This window comes from Macaca fascicularis, chromosome 7 (assembly GCF_037993035.2).
Source record: "Macaca fascicularis isolate 582-1 chromosome 7, T2T-MFA8v1.1".
NCBI lineage: Eukaryota > Metazoa > Chordata > Mammalia > Primates > Cercopithecidae > Macaca > Macaca fascicularis.
Genome location: NC_088381.1, coordinates 13,192,501 through 13,214,623, shown reverse-complemented (window position 1 = coordinate 13,214,623; position 22,123 = coordinate 13,192,501). Strand labels below are relative to the sequence as shown.

The 22,123-nt window shown below is 37.0% G+C and overlaps 1 protein-coding gene across 6 annotated transcripts in view; it reads right to left on the bottom strand.

The window, feature by feature from the left end:
- CDIN1 (CDAN1 interacting nuclease 1) overlaps positions 1-22,123 on the bottom strand; it is a 241,882-nt gene that overhangs the window by 123,276 nt on the left and 96,483 nt on the right. For all 6 annotated transcript variants that reach the window (XR_010588014.2, XR_012414762.1, XM_073995463.1 and 3 more), the window contains 3 exons: positions 9,238-9,317; positions 8,831-8,880; positions 3,559-3,626 (listed from right to left, as the gene is read on the bottom strand). Coding sequence is in view for 4 of the 6 variants with exons in the window: in XM_073995463.1 (XP_073851564.1) it covers positions 3,559-3,626; positions 8,831-8,880; positions 9,238-9,317 (198 nt within the window). In the remaining 2 variants the exon portion in view is untranslated. The remainder of the gene's footprint in view (positions 1-3,558; positions 3,627-8,830; positions 8,881-9,237; positions 9,318-22,123) is intronic.

Here is a 22,123-nt window from a genome sequence, read left to right as displayed (position 1 = left end):
AGCACTGGGGGCACAGAGTGCTTATAATCAATCATTTCATACTAACTAGTGTAGTTCCTGGCATGCAGAGAACACAACAAAAGTTAATTGAAAAGAATGAATAAATAATGAAGGGAAGAATTACATGGACTCTCAGAAACTGCTAGAAATTATCGGTGTTCATTTGTAGTTTGTCTCCCTACTGGACCATAACCCCATTAAAGCAGACACTTCATTTGACTTATCCAGTGTCTAAAACAGTATCCAACTTAGTAACTTATTTGTAGAATAAATGAGTAAATATGTGCATGAAAAACATTTTTTAGTTGGAGAAGCTGAAGTCATTTATTTAACTTTGACCTGCCTTAATACAATATACTTATGTGTGGAAGTACAAATAGGATAAGTTTAAAAGATAGGATGAACTCATATCAGTACATTCAAATCTTCAATGATAAGAACACTTCTGTTTCTCTTTCCTATAGTGCCTGGCTAGATCTTGTGCCATAACAACTGCTCAGGATGCAGTTATGAACCAAGGAAATTTAAGAAAGAAATAGTGATTTACTTTTATTTTTCCCTTCAATTGGTAAGAGGAAAGATAAAATATGCATTTTATAAAACAAATATAGAGCACAATGTGTGGAAAATTTAGAATGGGGTAAAATATTTTCAGGAAAGTCATAATTCTTAAATATACGAATTATCTTATATTAAAAGATGAGAATATTTGTCTTTCAAATATACTCCAAATTAGAAGCCAACAGAGAGAGAGAGAGAGAGATTTTACTTCTGCTTAGCAAAGGATCAAAATAAATTAAACATATTTGCAATGTCTCTGCAACAAAATTCAAGGTGTGCACATGTAAACAAGAAAGAATAAGATTAGTGGTGTACTTATTTACCAATATTTTTTCCACCGTTGGCTTTAAAATGATCTATCTATATTTACCTGGCACAACACTTTAAATCTAATTAATCTCTGTGAAGGGGTATTTATAAGGTAAAAGGACAACAGCCTCATAACAGTATTTCATACAAAGCTTTCAATCTTCATTTTTCAACCACAAACATATGTTAATCCAGTGCTATATTAAAAATACGAAGAATTAACAACTTCTTTGTATGTTGATGAGAAAATGCTTTAAAACAGGGCTCAGGTTGCATCAACTTCCTATATCTCATTTATTTATTTATTTACTTATTTATGTGTTTGTTTGTTTGTTTGTTTATTTGAGATGGAGTCTCACTCTGTAGCCCAGGCTGGAGTGCAGTGGCTGGATCTTGGCTCATTGCAAGCTCCGCCTCCCGGGTTCACGCCTCAGCCTCCAGAGTAGCTGGGACTACAGACACCCGCCACCTCGCCCGGCTAGTTTTTTGTATTTTTTTAGTAGAGACGGGGTTTCACCGGGTTAGCCAGGATGGTCTCGATCTCCTGACCTCGTGATCCGTCTCGGCCTCCCAAAGTGCTGGGATTACAGGCTTGAGCCACCACACATGGCCTATCTCATTTATTTTTAAAGATCAATTAAATATCCTCTTTGAGTATGCTTCCATAAAATAATTATCTCCAGATTCTACAGCACAGAGGAACAGATGAGACCCATGAATTTCAATTTCAAGTCCCCTTTCTGTACTTGTTTGCAAGTAGAGATGACCCCCGGACCACATTTTTACATTGCTTTTGTCCGCCATGGTGAATCCAATCTAACACATTCAAGTTCAAGTAAGCTGAGGACTAGGACTAAGTTTAGCCCACATCTACAATCTTTGCTTTTTTTTTTTTTCCCCCAGCTGGGATCGGCTAGTTCTCAAGAAGGAAGCAGAGAAAAGTTAGGCCAAACAAAAAAATGGGGCTGAAGGCCTGACTGTCCGTAGGCTGATGGCACCCAGAGAGTGGTGCTCAGCAGCTCCGACAATGCTGCTGCTTACTTGGTGGCTTCAAACAAAACAAAACAGAAAATAGACGTGGCCATGACATATTGGCCCCTATCTGAGTAATCAATGTCATCAGATATTTCATAATACTATCAGAACTACCTGGTTCCAAAACATATCTCATAGTGCATCACAGGCCACACATTCCAACTGGTTCTGAACTGTTACATATTTTCCTTTTGATTAGACTTTTAAAAGGTGATTTCTTCCAACTTACCCTCTTTCCATAGGCTAAACAATTCAACTGTCCCCATATGAAAAATCTTGCTGCTTCAACATACTGAGATTTAATTTAGTGACTTGAGAACACCTGCCTAATTGATCAACTTTATTTACCCTAACTAGGGAATATTTATATCTCCAAGCTTTAAATTAAAACAACCTTATAATACATTTGATTTTATTCTACAGTTTATTAATAAAAATATCGAACATTAAGATTTGGAATAGATACTTTGTAGGACTTTATTAAACATCTCTTCCTTACTTGACATTTCTCCGCATTTGGTTTTCCTTGGCCAATTCTTTGTCCATTTTAGAACAAAACTTATGTAATCCAATATTGTTCTATTTTTTGTGTATGTCCTAAAATAAACATTTTGCAGACTCTTCAATATCTATATAAAATAGATCTGTTTAATAATAAAATGACTTGTATGTAACCTTTACAAATTACCACATTAAAAGTGGAGAAGAGAAATTAATTCATTGTAGAGTGCTTTATGGTTTCTGTGATCACTTATTATATGTATAGTCGTTTGAGGCTTAATGTCTTTTTTTTTTTTTTTTGACGGAGTCTCGCTTTGCCGCCCAGGTTGGAGTGCAGTGGTCGAGATCTCAGTTCACTGCAAGCTCTGCCTCCTGGGTTCACACCATTCTCCTGCCTCAGCCTCCCGAGTAGCTGCAACTACAGGTGCCCGCTACCATGCCCGGCTAATTTTTTTTTTGTATTTTTAGTAGAGACGGGGTTTCACCGTGTTAGCCGGGATGGTCTCAATCTCCTGACCTCGTGATCCGCCCGCCTCAGCCTCCCAAAGTGCTGGGATTACAGGCGTGAGCCACTGTGCCCAGCCTGAGGCTTAATTTCTAATGCTTAAGAGATGTTGAAAGAAATAATAATCTGTAATACACAAACACATGAATACATGTGGGATTTTAAAAAAATCATAATAAATTCATGATGTCAATGAATGTTTGGCATGAAATAATAAAGGCTTAATATTTTGCTTTCAAGTAAAAGTACTACCGAGTTCCATATATGAGACAAATATACCCAACATGAATCTTTCTAACTGTTCTTTTTAATATATAAGACATTTTATAGACAATATTTCTTTTGTTTCTTTTTCTCATAAGGCCTAGATTATGGTTAATATCTCATGACACCAAAAGTAATACTGCAACAGATATTAAAGCATTTTTTCAGCCACTTATTCTATAAAATATTAATTGCAAGCTTGTGCATGTGCTGTATATATAGGAGATTAGGTAACTGAGTTCCTGCTCAGTTCCAAATCAATAAAAGATAATATGCAGAGCATCAATCATCATTCACCCTTCCTTTAGTGGAAGATTTTTAAAATATATATTTAAGCACTCATGGAGACAACACAAGCTACAGAAGATGTGAATAATACTTACCGAGGAAGGACAAGTTTTTCTCTAGAAGTAAGTCTCTCAGCAGGACTTCATGCTCATGACCAATGGCACTGGGAAGTTTCAGTTAAGGGGGTAACACAGGCAGAATTATACTAGCAGGAAAATGCTAATACCAGGTCTATACTTTGAGACGAAATGAAGCATTGAGGTAGTTTGAGCAGCCATTTTCACCCTTAGTCCACATCTTTGAGGAATGACATCTCTACACACATTCCCTCATTTAAATAATTTGATCGAATTTTTCTACAATTTTTTAAAACTTTTTTTTTTTTAAATAGAGAGAGGGTCTTGCTCTGTTGCTCAGGTTGGAGAGCACTGGCACAATCATAGCTCACTATAACCTTGAACTCCTGGGCTCAAGCGATCCTGCCACCTCAGCCTCCCGAGTAGCAGGGACTACAGGGGTGTACCACCCACCATGCCTGGGTAATTTTTTTTTTTTTAGAGATGGAATCACACTATGTTGCTCAGGCTTATCTCAAACTCCTAGGCTCAAGTGATTCTCCCACCTCGGCCTCCCAAAGTGCTGGGATTACAGGCATGAGCCACTGTGTCCAGCTTTTTCTATAATTTTTCTATATATTTTGGCAAACAAAGATTTGTAAATGCATGTGTACTTTGCATTTTGAAAAGAAGGAGAGACATTTTAAATGTACTTTAATCTGTGTTAAAAATCTTTCAATTCAGCTGGGCAAGGTGGCTTGCGCCTATAACTCCAGCCACCCTGGAGGCTGAGGTGGAAGGATCACTTGAGGCCAGTTGGGTAAGGCTCTTAAAAAAAAAAATTCTAAAAAAAATTTTAAAATTAAAATCCCTCAACTCAATTTAGCATACATTTATTAAGCACTTAATAGGCACCATAAAGAATACTAGGCAGCCTTTGCCCTAGAAGAATTCCTAGTCTTAGAGAGTTCTGGAAATCTTCTGTGAATTCACATTTGTCATCAGGCCAACATTTAGAAACTTCTTTGTTTCACTTCCAGTCGACTGTGGCGACTTGCAAGCCAAACAAGTGATTTGTTAAGAATATATGTAATCTGCAGGAAAGACATCTGAGTAAAGAGTTGTGGATTAGGGTGTGGGTACAGAGGCTATTTCAAGAGTCTTTTTCTTACGTGTGTATGTATATGCATGTATATGCATCTAAATAGATACACATATGAATGTATATTTTTTCAGTGCTTACTATGTGGTAGACACTGTGTTAAGTGCTTTTAGTATGTTATTTTATCCTCATAATTATAATAATTATTTTATAGATGAGGAAACCAAGGGTCAGAAGGTACGTGCACAGGACATACAGTTAATGAGTGGCAAAGAAGATAACAAGGAGATCTCTGCCAAGTCTATGTGTATGACCTCCATATAGCTTCTCAAAAGTATTAAAATTAGGTAATAATAATTGACAATAGCTAATATTTCTTAAATATCATACATGAAGTCTTTGTGCTAAATACTTTGGGATACCATCTTACAATAGCCACACAAATAGATACTAATATTAGTCCCTCTTTTTTCTTTTTTTTTTTTTTTTTTTTTGAGATGGACTCTTGGTCTTGCCCAGGCTGGAGGGCAGTGGCATATCTCGACTTACTGCAACCTCTGCCTCCTGGGTTCACGCAGTTCTTCGGCCTCAGCCTCCTGAGTAGCTGGAATTACAGGTGCCTGCCACCATACCTGGCTAATTTTTGTGTTTTCAGTAGAGAAGGAGTTTCACCATGTAGGCCAGGATGGTCTCAAACTCCTAACTTCAAGTGATCTGCCCATCTCAGCCTTCCAAAGTGCTGAGATCACAGGTGTGAGTCACTGCACCCAGCCTATTAGTCACATTTTTACAATTAAGGAAAGTAAGGTTCAGGGAGGCTGGGGAATTTGCTGAAGGTCCCATGGCTGGTAAATTATGAAATCAGGAGTAGAATATGGAAGTGCTGTGTATTTTCCAAACAGGTGAGATTGCCCAAAGTCTGAAAAGGAGTGTAATCCTAGTCTAGTATTTCAATTGACTCAAAAGCATTTGCATTTGGTAATAATTATGTGAATCATTACCTTCATTGTCCTTTTCACTGATATCATCAACCTGGTCACATCACTCCTTGGCTTACCAGAGAAGCTGATTCTGATCGAGTTTAACTTAAATAAAACTTCTATGTTGTTTGTAAAAAAAAAAAAAAAAACAAAAAAACAAAAACAAAAACCCTAGAGAATTATCTTGCATTTTACCAAAATATACAGGTGAATACTATTTAAATCTTAGAATCCAAGAGATGTGGCCATTTATGTTCCAGCAAAACATGCCCTAAATCATCATTATTGCCTTTTCCTCCAGTTGTCCCCTGCCCTCCAAGGCACATGGCTCTGCTTTTGCAATTTCTAAAGAGAAACAAAATAAAGAAACACACTTTTAAACCACAAAATTTCACAAATTTTCAGAGTCCATTGAAGACATTTGATGAATAACTCTCAATGGTCTCTCATTACTAGGGACATCCCACATTTTAGAACTAAATTATTTACTTCTATTCCACACAAATGTGCTCTCATTTTTATTGTTGTAAATTATTTACATCTAAAATGTTGAATCATGAAACTGAGGTTTCTGATGGTATAGAAATGAAACCCACAGCATTTGAAGCTTCCTGCATCATTATCTTTCCTTGCTTCACAGTTTATGCTTTTGTCTAATAGCTGTGTCCTGGAGTCACACTTTGGAAAGTTGAGGTGGCTGATTTCTCACATTTTTTCCTTGGTGAGTATAAGCTGTGGTGGGAAAGGTGTAGGTGGGCATGGCTGCATAGGAAAAAATACAGTAGATACCAAAAAAAAAAAAAAAAAAAAAGAGAGAGAAAGCACAATGATGATGTATATACTCTTTGCTAACTGTGCTTTCTGTGATGTCTTACTAGTAAATGACCAATTTATTTTATTCTACTTACACAAATATAACATTTTCATAATGCACTAAGAAGGTTTAGCACCTATCTTATTTACCGAATGTGTGCTTTCTTTCTCACAACATGATGTAATTTACTGAGAGTAAGCAATGTAAATATTACCAAATTATCAGAAAAACAAACAGCACATTTACTCACATGGAAAAACAATAATTTTTATTCGGTGTGAAATAAAATAATTATTGCTGATCAGTCTAGGAAACATCTATGCAAGTGTATTTGCACATTATATGAAACTGCTACTACTTCAATGCAAAGACAGAATCAGTTTCTCTGTAAACTTTCCAGCCTGTTTTATTTTGCATGATAAAGGCAATCACCAATTTGAAATTTTGGAAAGATACGTTTCTTAATTATGCTTTGCTTGATATAAACATATATAAAATGCAAAGTCTAGAAAATAAAACTTATAAAATCTGTAGTTTTACTGGCAACAGACATAATGAAACTGCAAAAATTATAACCTAGTCAGTGAATGTAATTTATAGACATATGTCACTATCTTCATCAATTGAAATCATGTACTACATTAAATTCTACTGGCAGTAACACAGCCAAAAAAGGAAAGTGAATGATGGCAAAAATGTAAGGAAAATACTCCAAACAGAATTTATAATGCTCTATAAGCAAAAACACTTAGACTTTGTCTATAATAATACCTATTATTGATGTATGGCAGTGACCATGGGCAAAACTTGTAAATAACCTCACAAGACATTTTCTTCGCCAGCAATACAGCAATCTAGTTTCCCGTAAGCATCTCAACTATTACTGAAAAATAGCCTCCTGGCATTTACAAAGCAGTTGACTTCATACTTTAGTCCATGCATACATAATTAGATAGTTATATTTAAAATCAATATGCAATCCTTCAAAAGACATTATGCTTTTAAAACCTTAACTTTAAATTGATTTTTAACTATTTTATGTGCTTTAAAATTAACATGTAATTCAACCCCAGATACTCTGAGATGGTGTTAGTTGTTATATGAATGTGCTAAACTTTATCAGTGTAGCAACATGAGATTGGCACTCCTACAATTTCTAACACTATCATTAATTTTATACTGAATATAGAAGTAGAGTTTCACCTTGGTTTAATAAAAAGGTGAGCTTGGGATAATGCTGTGTTTCTACTAACTTAAGCTAGACCAGAGAAACAGACTTGGAAGATAAATACATAAAGGGCTATATCTTCAATACTGAATATTCTTGTAAGAGGGCTCTGTTAAAAGGCTATTTAGCAAAGATTACTTATAAAGGCATGATTTTCTTGTTAAAAATGTTACTGATTCTAAGCCTTTGTGAAAGAAGGTGGGATATAAACACATACATGTACACAATTTGACTAGCAGGAGTTTCCAACAAAAAGCCTCCTGACTAGTAATTACTGAGTCACAATTCATCACAGTGCCATCCATGCTAACAAAATCCATTCCCGGAGGGACATGTTTATATTATTAAGAGGGGTGAAATTCATGGACTCAGATAGAAATTATTCTCATAAAAATTACTTATTATTTACCATTTAAGTAGTAAATTATTATAAAAGTAAATCTGATAAAGGATTATCAAAAACCTTAGTGTTGCCACAGTACTACTAAATTTATTGATTAATAATGTCCTACTATATGTAGTTACTGTCTGCCCAATCTTGTTTTAAAAAGTGAACATTAACTCTTTAGTAATCTCAATGTCTTTAATGAAAAGTGACTAGACTTCTGTTTTCACAACCTTAAATTTATTCCAGGAGGAAAAATTAACTTGATTTCTCTAAAAATGTTTATTAGGAATCCAAATGCCGGCTCAGATTGTAATCAGCATTTAAGCAATAAGAGTCTGTTGCCTTTAAAATGTGATGTCTCTGGAAGCATTTTAATCACAACCTCCTTTAACTCCAGGCTCTGAATTTATTCTAGTAAATTCAACAAAATTTGGCTCATTTTAAATGGAAATTTGTTATATTTTTTAAAAAATATTTCCTGGGATGGGTAGATACATTCCAAGACATTATGTTACCTGCCTAATGACTCTGTACCTTTAAACTCATTGAAAACCAAGCAGTTTGAAATAAGCATGTGAATGTGTAACTGCTGAACTGACATCTTCCTGTGGTCTATCTGATATTTCTTAAGCTGTAGAAAAGAATGGTCTGTAGTGACCCTCCAGTTGATTGAATGTAAAATAGAAGAGTATGAAACGTGTTTTGTGAAGCAGAACTTTATGTCAGGTTAAAGCCAGACACATCTCCACTGAGTCTAAGCTCGTCAATTGCGCACCTAAAATTTTATGGGAAAGGATACTGCTTGATGCAGTCCACCAGTGGTCCATAACAGCAGTCGTTCACAATGCACTGCAGACAAATAAGAAAAGGGGTCTGGGGTGGGGCAACTACAAAAACTATCACAGTAAACAGTATCCTAAAAGCAGTAATTACTTTTCTCCCCCCACCACCCCCCAAAAAGGAAAGCTATCAAAAGGCGGTTCAGATTTAATCACAGAAAACAAAAATTGCATGCTTTTTATTCACTATAAAAGCAAGCTATTAAAAAGTGAAATGCTCTTCTTGCAAATATTGCATTGCCATTTATGGTGCACCCTGACCTCAGTGATAGTTTATGATGACAGTAATTAAATGAGGTTTAAAATCCTTTACTCGGCTAGGCAGATAACAGCATTGCCACTGAAAATAGACAGCTGTGATTAATACCTGATAGACCTGATTTGCTAGAACTCCATCTGGAATCTGAGAAGGGTCCCGTAGCATACTATTTATAACAGACTTGGAGGCTGTAGAAGAAAAGAGATGAACTGTTAGCAGATAGTCAACATACTTTTAATGCAACATGAGAAGTGACATATACCTACATATACACAAACCATGAAAACAAAAATATGACTGGCACTAATCATTTTTTCCTTTTTCTATAATCTAACAGGAGCTTTTAATTAGACCATTTTGCCAAGTTTATAAGCCACATTGCCAGATTTGATGATGACCTAATTTTTCCAAGGTAAATTAACAAGTACAGACCTAAAGCATATGTCTCTTTTGTAGATAAATAAGCTTTGGAAAAGCCCATTTGGGGTAAAAAAAAAAAAACAAATCAGAAAAGAAAATATTTACCTTTTGCAGGTAGGTATTTTATAACCAAGCATACGTATATGAAGAGTTTAATGAAGACAGGTTAGATTTGAAGTCTTTGAATCTGACCTGTCTTCACTAAACTCTTCATATACGTATGCTTCGATTATATCAATTAAAATGACTTTCAGTCATGAAAGAATCTTCTAATTCTAAACCTTTCCAAAATAATTCTCATCAACTGCCATAAAATCCTATCTACATTCCACAAGTGAGGAAAGCAGGTAAAACTGACTCTTAAATAAGAGACTCTTAAATAAGGAAAATCTATACAGAGACACACACACACACACGTTTTCCACCCAAAATATGCCTCAACTTGCAAATTAAGTTGAACCCCAAGAGAACTGCTATAGAAGAAGAGGGACCACTAAGGCAGGCATCTGATGAAGGTGCTATAGCAAGTGACATCCTTTGAAAAGCAAGGTAGAAGATTCTGACCTCATTGCTCACTAGGCATGGGGCAGCCACAGTAGCCAGAATTCCTTTTAATGCATGGGAGAAAGGCAGGCCTCTAGGCTGAAGCTAAGTCAGGTGTTGCCTAGGAATAGATTATTTCAAGGCCTCCAGTGGAGTTATTCGCCACAATTTAGCAAAATGGCTTACAGTCTGATCCACACAAGCACAAATTAAAATGCATACTGAATAATTATCTAATTAATAAAATAAATATAGACCACAGATCTACATCATTCAAGTTCTAACATAATTTGGGGTCTAACTTGCTTTCTTTTAAGATTATGTTCTTTATCAAGCTCTATACTACAAGAACACTGATACATAAAACAAATGTTAGTGGCTGGGCATGGTGGCTCACGTCTGTAATCCCAGCACTTTGGGAGGCTGAGGCGGGCGGATCACGAGGTCAGGAGATCGAGACCAACCTGGCTAACATGGTGAAACCCCGTCTCTACTAAAAATACAAAAAATTAGCTGGGCGTGGTGGTGGGTGCCTGTAGTCCCAGCTACTTGGGAGGCTGAGGCAGCAGAATGGTGTGAACCTGGGAGGCGGAGCTTGCAGTGAGCCGAGATGGTGCCACTGCACTCCAGCCTAGGTGACACAGCGAGACTCTATCTCAAAAAAAAAGAATAAATGTTAGTAAATACTTGGAAATATATAAGGAAATTACATGTTATTCACTTAAGAATAGTATTCAGTCTGCAAAGAAAGAATGGAGTACAACTATTTTAATTACTGCCCACTCTTAGTCATGTAACTGCATGCTTATAGAAACGCTTATGTGCTTAGCCATTTGTGAACATGTGTTTGCACTGAGGTGAAAAGGTCATATTGAATTTCCAAAAGAGAATCACCCAGCTATCCTATCCAACCCTATCTCTACAGCTGGCTCTGCAACCTTGGCAAGTTACATAGCTTCCCAAGTTTAATGCCCATTGCTATCTGTAGAAAGTGAAAATACTGTTTAAGCTGACTACCTAAATAAAGTGTTCTTGTGTGGTCTCTAGAGAAAACAGCTAAAGCAGTATTTTGCTAAGTTTAAGTAATAGTAAGAATCAAATCCGACTTAGGCATTTACTTCATATAAACCATAGGGTTGGACTCAATTATTTCTGAAAGCAATTACCATTGATAAGGGGTACAAATATTGGGAACAGGAAACAATGAATCATCCTCTTATAAAAGAAAAGATTATAGGAGCAATAGCATTAACAAAATAATGTGCCTGGTAAACTCAGTATTCCCAACCTAATTCTAAGGCCTGGCCAGTCAGAGGGGACCAAAGCAGTTGTCCATACCTTTCATCACCTTCTCAAGGGAACTCTCTCTGGCCTGCCACTCGAGTCACCCATGGTAATGGCAGACACATTCTTTTATGTTGCCCATAATGCCAGCAGAGGCTCAAGGAAATAGCAGCACCTTCTCTGTATGGACCCAGTCATGGTACATTCCAACTCTCACACCCATGTGAAGAAAAGATCACTAATATATAAGTGGCCATGACTAAAAATGCTATCCTATAAAAATTACAGACCTCATACCAAACTATACACAAACTGATTGCTAAAATCATAAAACAAAGGCTGGTTTTTTTCTTAAAAAAGAAAAGGGACAAAACTCTGGGACATAAGAAAAGCAGGTCATTTATTTTCAGCCAAAAAAGGGAAATATCAAAAGAAAAAAGAAACTGATGACATAATTTTCCTCACAATATAAATTTTAGAACAGTGGTATGCTTATCAGGATTAAGAATCATAGGCAATAAACTTTTTTTAAAAAGTCTGAATATATTGAATGAACACTATTCAAATGAAAGGAAACTTGCCAGAGGAAGTCAGTTGTTTTAAATGGAATAATAGTAAAAAGTGTATATTGAGTCTACATTCATTTTAGCCTCAACAAAATGTCTTTTCTCTTCTTGCAACCCACCATTTTTTAGAGCAAGAAACTTCTTCTAGGAAGTCACTGCCTGTGCCGAGGACCCAGGATGTATCCGCCAAGCACACACAGTTCAAACACTCAGGCTTCATGAAAGTGTGTTGGTGTCTCAAATCAAGCCAAATCAACCTACTTTTACACACATATACTAAAGCTTAGGAACTGCCATCTCAAAGAAATGAATAATAACATCAACCAGATAAGTAAATGTGATTGGACAACCTTGTCATAGCCCAGGCTAAGAGGCCTCAAGAAAGCCTGTGTCTTTTATGGAAGCTGTTCCTAGACCACCTCTGGCCAATTTGCATCTGGCTTTTTTGACCACACTTGGACAGGATTCCTATTCTCCTCAACCTTTGGTAGAGGCATTCATTCTGTTGATTTCACACTTTGCCCCTGCCACTGCAGGATTACAACGAACAGGATTACAATTTTCTACAAAGTATGTACAAAGCAGGAATGTATGAGTCAGTGGCGCTAGATTCACAAGAATAGGAGAGACCTGGTACCTGTTAAAGCATGCTACAGCAGACAGGGAATAGGCAATGCCTGGACTAAGGCACAATGCCTAAGATTATGAACTTTTCATTGTGAAGTATTTTTAGCATAAAGAATTAATATAATAAACATCTGTGCACTCACCACCCTGACCTAACTTCTAAATCTGCAATAAATTTGCTCTAGATAGTCTCATGTTAATTTGTATAAACTCTTATTTTAAAATTTCCCAGTCTTGCCAGAGGTTGGTTTTACTAACATTTTCATGAGGCAAAATGTTGGCTCTGTCGATCCTCTTTACTGTAGCATTTCTTCTAATTTCATTTAATTTATCCTTTATCATCATTATTTCCTCGCTCCCACTTTGAGTTTGCCACATTACTCTTTCACTATTTTTATAAAATTCATTTTCAATTTTTTATTTCAAAATACCCTTTTCAAGGCTATAATTTTTCCTTTAAATTTTGCTTTGGCTACATGCCACGATTTTGTTGTCATTCATTTATAAATAGTTTATAGTTTCCATTATTTCATCTTTGACCCATAAGTTATTTAAAAACATGGATTTCTGCTGTTTCTAATTTGTGATGTTTATATTAATATGGTTTGTTTTACTTTCTTTGTGTTTTTATACTTGATCAATTTTTGTTAATGTTTTATACATCTTCAAAAAACTGAAGTTCCTACTTTTCAGCTACAAGGTTCAGATATGTCTAGTAGGTTAAGATTTTAATTGTATTACCCAAATATTCTGTATCCTTGTTATTTTTTTTCAACTACATATGAAATAATCATCTACTACTACTGTGGAGTTGTCAGTTTCTCCTTATAATTCTGCCAATGCTTGTTTCTGTATTTGGAGACTATACTCTTGGGTGACTGCACTCTCAATTGTTGTACACAGACTTCTTGGTAAGTATATCTTTTGGCAAAGTTATGACTTTCTTTAACTCTAATAAAGGTTTTCTCTTAAATTCAGTGTTACCTAGTGGTAATACTCCTGCAACACTTTTCTTTTGGATAGGATCTGCCTCACATATCTGGTGTTCCATTTCTTTTTACTGTTGTTATTAGTTTTTTATTTTCTAATATTAATTTTTATTGTACTGATTTTGCCATTTCTTTACTTTGAACTTTATTGTGTCATTATGTCTTAGGAGTGATTCATAAATAGTATTTTGTTGGATTTTCTAAAATCAAATTTGAAAATCTATGCTTTTTTAAAAATGTGAATTTAACCCATTTACATTCATTACAACTGATACATTCAGGCTTATTTTTATTCTCTTATTTTCTGTGTTCTGCTAATCATTCTCTTTCCTTCTCCTCTTTTTTCCTTACCTTCTAGTTAATTAAGTTTTCTTTATTCCCCTTTTACCCTTTATTCCCTTGGAAATAATACATTCTACTCCCTCTCTCCCTCCCTCCCTCCCCTCCCTTTATTATCTTGGAAATAATACGTTCTACATTGATTTCTCCCTCCCTTCCTTTCCTCCCTTTCCTCCCTTTCCTCCCCTTCCTTGCCTTCCTTTCTTCCCTCCCTCCCTCCCTCCCTCCCTCCCTCCGTCCCTCCGTCCCTCCCTTCTCTCTTTCTTTTTTGTATTTTTTTTAGTAGAGACTGGGTTTAACCATGTTGCCAGGCTGGTCTCGAACTCCTGGGCTCAAGCGATTCACCCGCCTCGGCCTCCCAAAGTGCTGAGATTACAAGCATGAGCTACCGTGTCTGGCCTCTACAATGATTTCTTTAGTAGTTCTCTCAAAGAATGTTTAAACTGAAACAACATCTAATCTTTATCAGTAACATCTTTGCTGTTTTACATATAAATAACTTGAAACACATTCACTCCAATCAGGAAACCTCCTCTAATACATCACTCAGCTAATGAGCTTCTCAATGACTGTTACTTCAAAGTTTATCTGCTCATTTTTACACGATTTTATCAGCCTCCATGTTATTGTGTCTGTTATTTTTGTTCAACAATCTTGTTTGTAATACAATTTCCCAATTAGTCTCTATGATGTTAAATTTTATGTGTCAACTTGACTGGGCAATGGGGTACCCAGATATTTGGTCAAACATTATTCTTTTCTTTTCTTTTTTTTTTTTTTTTTTTGGCAGGGTCTTGCTCTGTTGCCCAGGATGGAGTGCAGTGGTGTAACCTCAACTTACTGCAGCCTCAACCTTCCGGGCTCAATATATCCTCCCACCTCAGTCTCCCTGGTAGCTGGGACTACAAGTGCATGCCACCACACCCAGCTAATTTTTGTTGTTGTTGTTGTTGTTGTTTTTTTTTTTTTGGAGAGACAGGGTTTCTCATGAGGTCTTGAACTCTTGGGCTCAAGCAATCCACCTGCCTTGGCTTCCCAAAGTGCTGAAATTACAGGTATGTGCAGCCTTGCCCGGCCCAAACATCATTTTGGGTGCATCTGTGAGGGTGTTTCTGGATGACATTAAAATTTGAATGTAAACTGGGTAAAACAAATTGCCCTCCCTAATGTGGGTGGGCCTCATGCAAACCACTGAAGGACTGACTAGAACAAAAAGGCTGGATAAGAGAGAATTCTTTCTGCCTTTGAGCTGAAACATTAATTTGTTTCCTGACTGTGAACTCTAACTGAAACCGTGGCTCTTCCTGGGTCTCAAGCCTGCTGGCCTCCAGACTGGAACTACAACCAATGGCACTTCTAATTCTCAGGCCTTTAGCCTGGGACTGGGACTACACTATCAGCTTTCCTGAGTCTCCAGCTTGCCAACTCTAACTCTTGAGGCTTATTAGACTCTATAATTGTATAAATCACACACGCACGCGCACGCGCGCACACACACACACACACACACACACTCCTCCTATTGGTTCTGTTTCTCTGGAGAACTCTAAGAGTTGATTTCCACTTTTTCAAACACTCAACGTTTATTTAAATTTATCAACACGTTTGCCATATTTCCTTTTTCAGCATTGCTTCTTGAATCCCATTCTCTGCTTTTGGGTTCAATATCCTTGCATCTCATTTATTAGTTTTTTTCATCTGAAATCCCTAAGCAGTAAACATGTTTTAGTTTTGCCTTATGTGAAAATATCTGTACTTAGTTCTCACTCTTGAATAATAATAAAACATAGTATACAATTATAAGCTAAGGGTCATTTTAATTCAACTCTGGAGATTCTACTGTCTCTTGGGATCTATTGTTACTTAAAAGAACTCTAATGTCAGTCTAAAACTAATCCCTATATATGTAATTTGTCTTTTTATCTCTGATTACTTTTAATATTTTATTTGACATTCAATGGTTTCATCACTGTGTGCCTAGATGTGGCTATTTATATTTAGTCTGCTTAGAATTAGTCGTTTCATGAAGCTAAGAATATATGCCTTTAACCAATTTGAAAAATTCTGAGTCATTATAGCTTTGTTCTCTATTCTCTCCTCTGAAACTCATATTAGACATTTGTTAGAAGATCTTATTCTGTCCTCTATGTCTCCTACTCTCAGAAAGTGTTTGTATTTCCCCTGTCTTCATCCTTGTATCATATTCAGGATGCTTTCCTTAGAGTTATCCTAGAATTCACTAAATTTTCTTGTAATCTAATTCTTCTAATTTTCTCCTAATCTTTTTGTCTAATACATCACTCAGCTAATGAGCTTCTCAATGACTATTATTTCATTTCTACATCTTATTTCTTAAAAATCTGCTTTCTTACAAAATTCTATACTTTTATTTATTCAGTTATTTTTATTTACTGTTTATATGCAAATATATAAAATGTTTAGATTTATTTTATACTTTATATACTTTGTCTTATAGTTTATGGTGTCATTTCCTTATCTCCAGTTCATGGTATTCTATTTTTCTTTCTTTCTCTCTCTGTCTACTTCTCCATGGTAACTGGGTTCCTCCATTGGCTTGTGAATTTTTACTGAGAGCTTATTTTCAGCAAAAATTGTTTGACCTGCACTGTAGAATTAACCATGACAATGTAGTTTCATGTTTAGTTTTGCAAAGACCAGTTTTATTGTTAATTTCTTTGCTTGGCCTTTCTGCAGTAAACAAGAGCATAAATTTGGACCCAAACCCACAAATAGTGCTGACTTATTTCTAATTTCTATTTCTTCTCTCAATACTCCACAACCCAAGGCCATATCCATTAAGCAAGCTTCCTTGCCATTTTCTCCAAGAAAGCAGAGTTTTTCTAGTCCTTTTTGTATGGTTTGAGCTATACATGGAAGCTCAATTACAGCTCTTAGTTGCGTATCTGTCCCTCTGGGGAGTTCAAAACCCAAGCCCAGCCCCTCGTGTCTATATCTGAAGTTAGCAATTTCTGTAGATCATTCTGAATACAGGTTCTTTCTCCATTTCTGATACCCAATTTTACTTTTGTTTATACTTGGTCACATATCTTTTAAAGTTTTTAAAATTTTATCTATCATTTCTATCTTTTTCACGGAAATAGGGGCACATCAACAAAAGCTCACTCTGCCATGTTGCTGAAATTTTTGAAGGCCCTTTAGTAATAAGTTCAGGGGAATACTTATTTACTTTTTTGTTTGTTAACTTTTTTTGGAGCCAGAGTTATAAAACTATATTTAAAAAGATCCTTCTAAGAAGTTGGACTCCCAAACAATAGAGAGAAGGGCAGGTGACAGGCATACGGAGAGGATGGGGAGTGGAATCACCTAAACTACTGCTAAGGACCTCCCTACTGTTATGGCATCTGGGAGGCCAGGGGAAAGGGAGAATGGTCATCGGTGGCTACAAAATACATTATTATCCTGATTCCTCCAACAGCTGCCATGATGTTTCAGACCAAAGCACCGTGCTAATCATCAAGTTTGGGAAAGAAGACAACTTGTATCTGTGGATGTGAGAATCAGTTCTATTAGATTCTCAAATATAACCCTCTGTTTTTGGGGAAGAGTGCTTTAAACAATTTCCCATTGTGCTCATTATTTCGCAATTTGGCCTTGGCTCAGTGGAGACAACTTGCTCTTCCTGTGGTCTCCACTGGGGTGCATCACCTGGGTTCTGAAAGATTCACTTTGGTGGCGGCTCACTTGCATGTCTGCCATGTGGGTGAGGGGCCCTGGCTTCCTGACACAAGACTTACAGAAGTAAGACTTCTCTAAGGTCTGTTTGGGCTTCTCCTTGAAAAGGTTGGTGGGTTCCAAGAGCAAGCATCCCAAGATAATGATGCAGAAGTTTATGGCCTCTTATGATCTAGACTTGAAAGTCACATAACAGGACCGCTATTTTTATTTACATCTTCCTCAAAAGAAGAAAAATATGTCTTCCTCAAAAAAGGAAAACTAGGAAAGACATGCAGAAAAACACTTTCAAACAGAGAGGCAGTAAGGATAAGTGGTTATGAGCAGACTCTAGAATCAGACAGACTTGGTTCGAGGCCTGGCTCTTCCACCAACTAGTCAAGTTATCTTAACAAGTTAATGTTGACACCTCTCGGTATCCTTGTTTGTAAAAGAGAATAACATTGGTGCTTACCTTGCAGGCCTGTTGTGAAGATGAAATAAAATAAACACACTGTTATGTACTTGCGCTATTTGAGATTTGGGATGATGTTACAGCTGACTTCTGTGATGTTTATAAAGTCAGGGCACTGTTCTTTTCAAGTATATACTGCCATAGTCTTGAGATACAGCCAGAAGTCAATCTATTCAACAGGCAAAATTTGCCAATGCCAGACTGATTCTCCCATCTTACATACCCACTCCCCCACCCCAGTCCATACACATATACACACTCTTTTGTGGCACTCAGTGCACAATCCACTACTAAAACTGGACTTCAGAAAGAACTAGGTAGAAGTCCTTTCTACTTCTGTGTGTATTAGATGAATGTGTTGTCACTCTTGGAAGGTTTGTTATTTAAGTATTGTCTATAAATAAGCACATAGTAGAAGAATTTTCCCCCAGCTAAGGGCATTTCAAGCATTAGCAACCAGGCAAGTGAAGACTTTCCCAAGAATAACTAATATCACATCCATTTTTATAGCTCTTGCTTTCCTTAGCATAAAGTCAGAGAAGTAGTCAGCTATTTCTAGAAGAAACTGAGGCAAACAAGCAGGTGAATCATCTGTGCTCTCAAGACCCCGAAAGTCCTGCCTACTGCAAAGAATGCCTTTTGATTAGGCTGCACTTGAACTAAAACAAAAACAAGGCCGTATGTAGTTGGGATCCCTAATCTAAGATCTCAAATAGGTTTAAGCAGGATAGGGGAACTAGTATGGACTGACTGTGTACTGGACGGCAGCAGTCAGAGAGAAGGAAGGATGTGTGAAGGAAGGACAGACATAGGGATAAAGATGAGGAGGAAAATTCACACACAGTCAGAGTTGTGGTGTGAGAGCCTAGTTCTCTCCCCACTTAAAACACACACACACAAAGAGCTTCTGCAATGGAACAGCTGGATGGATATGGAAAGTGCGGCTGGCAATAGTCCCAAGGTACGCCTGGAGCTTTGCCTCTTCATGTGGCTGCTCCAGGGGCTGAGCTCCAAGACAGCAAAGCCTAAATACCAATTAGTATTTCTTCTTTTCTTCCAATGCTGGTTTAAGGCCTTTGGATATCACAGTCATTAAGGTCCCAAGCTACATCTCCACAGGGGTTGACCTGCCAGGGTCTTTCCTGCACAATTTCTATATTGCCAGTGGCCTGAAGGAGCCTACTTGCCCTTGCAGTTGGAACTACTCCTCAAGAATTCTAAGCACTAGCCCACTGGCTCTCCTACTGTATAAAAGTGAAATCTAAAGCAGTCTGATCCCATTTGACAATCTGAATAAGAAATATCTTTTAACATTAGGGAATCCAATAGGGACATATTAAATTCTTCTCTCTAACTAGCACATAATGATGTAAGAAATAACTTAGACTAGAGCTATCAAATATAAAAGTATTATGTAAGGACAAGAGGAAGGTGTCTCCAAAGCATGAGTGTTCAGACTGATCGGAACCTTGTCTCAGGCAACTTGCAGCCTTATAGCCACTACATGCCATCAACCCTTATCCAACAAACACACATTCAACAAACATTGATGAGGCACCTGGTTAATGTCGTGAATATACTTAATTCTTCTCCACACTCACACACACATCTGCCAAATCTGGAATGTTTTTTTCCTGTCTTTCCTTCGGCTAAAACTTTGAGGCCCGGTTCAATGTTTACCTTCTCCATTAATGCCTTCTCTTATTTTTTTTCCAGTCCACTTGCCTTCCTCTCCCTCATATTGTGGAATGGAGAGAACTCATATTGTGTACCCATCATTGGGCACTTGATTAAATGTCGCTTTGTCAACAGATGACAAGAGATTGATCAGGATGCTGAAATTTTAAATCATGCCACATTAAAAAGCTGTCAATATTTTCTTATTATTGTCTTTAAATATCTGAGGGCTTTCACATGGAAGAAGATTGAGGCTCATCATGTGGTCACCCCCAAGAAGACAAGAAAGAAATCTCACAAGTTTATTATTGGTGGTGAGGCTACAAGGTTTCAGATTTCAAGCTCGCATTTATGTGGCCCTTATTTAGTCTACACAGATGTTTCTTAATCTTACTTTTTTTTTTTTAATTCATTAGGGCCCACGTCAGGAGACTTCTTATTTTTTCTTAAATTGCTCCCCACAAGAAATTTTAATGCCACAGATATGCTGCATATCTGCTTACACAATCTCATCCCCTTTGAGAATGCATGGTTCACATGGAGGATTAAGGAATTGTTTGTGTCAGGGTATTTGGCAAGCTGCTTAAAAGCAGAAATACGTATTTGTTACCACTCCAAAGCTGCTTTGCACAAAATACCTACTCAACAAATTGCTGAATAAATACATTTATGAACACACTGCCAAAGGAAAGAGAAGACTACTCTTTCTCATAGGATGCAATGGCTCTTTAGCTAAACAGTGAAAACATCTAATGACTCATCTCCCAAAGAGGAGTGCTTATCACTGGCATACATTTGTGAAGCGAACTTACTAGCACACGTTTTTTGTTGTTGTTGTTAACACTTACCTAGTACTTTTATAAGTAGTTTAAACTTATGGTAAGAGATTCTATGGTATTCCCTCCTCCCTCCTAGATTTTCCTCCAATTCATATATTAGCAATTAAAGTTTCAAGCTCGTGTTCCAAGGAGAGCAAATATAGGGCCACATAATGAAGGGAAGCCCTCTTATGGGCTCACTGGGGCCCAACATGAGAGGTGAGACACAGGGAAAGAGAAAACTCCCATTCAAGATCAGAGGAGAAAGTTCATGGCAGCAAAGACCTGCTGAAATTTACTGGGGTATCCAGAAAGTCTGATGAGATCAAATGTCTTATAGTCTCTGAAGAGAAAGAAAACTGGATGCTTCTAAAGGTGATACCACAGTGGCTACTGATATGATCAAGTCTATATTGATTCAGTGAGACAAGGGCAAGTATCTGCTTTGCAAGTTGATGACTTCGAGAAGCCTCTCTAATAATTCCCTCTGGTAGCCTGCTCGTTTATGTCTCCTGTGTTTCCAATTGCTGGCAAAGGCCCATACAACATCATGGTGTCTGCCTCAGTGCATAATTAGAAAGCAGTTAATTCTAAGTCATTAAAAACGTTGCCCAGGATTGGAAGTATTCAAGGGAAGAGGGCACAAAAGCATGTTCTTTTTTGGCAGGCTCCCGAATCTCATGGGAAAGAGCAACCCAAACTTTATATCTTAAATTGTAGGAGAGGGATAGGTAGGTAAGCAGAGACGAAATTTCAAGGCATGTTAAACGACACGAAAATTCACACACTTTTAGTACGCTGAAAGAAACATTTCCTGGGAACTAAACCACGTGACTAATTATAGCCAGGGACAGTGCTTCTATTCAGAAATAACTTTCGTCTAATTCTCCTGAGAAAAATCTCAACAACTTTCAAGGAAAACACAGCTATTCAATTTCTGCCCATTATCCAACACAGAGATCTATCTTTGTTGCACTTTATTAGGTACAAAAAAAAAAAAAAATGTCAAAATTCTACATGTCAGACAACCTATGCAATGAAGGGGAGGTACAGGTCAGCTTCATTTTAAGGAGAGACAAATACCATAAAAATATCCTACCAGGTTAACATATTTTTGCAGAGGTTTCAAGATTCTCTTGAGTTTTCAAGAAAGCTTATATTTTGGTCCCTCAAGCAAATGAGCTATTCATTTAAATGAACAAGTCAGTAGCCTGATCTAAAAATAGCTGTACAATTAACAGTGTACTATATAATTAAAATCCGTATATCATTAAATTATGCGGACGTTAACTTCACTATGAATTCTTTATGTAATGAGACAGTTAAAAGATACATTTCTTCAGTTGTAATTAATCTTTCAGCAAGTCCGCTGAGCACAATGGCAGCACAATACTGTGCCAAAGTGAGAGATAGGGTTTACAAAGAGGCGTGCTGCAAGCTCTTGGGGCTCCTGGAAACAAAGTGTGTTAAGGGAGAAGTGCAATTAGTCTCTGAAGGAAAGTTACCAGCAACACTCGTTCTGTATGCATCACCTTTGGACGCCCCAAATGACAGAGCGGTGCT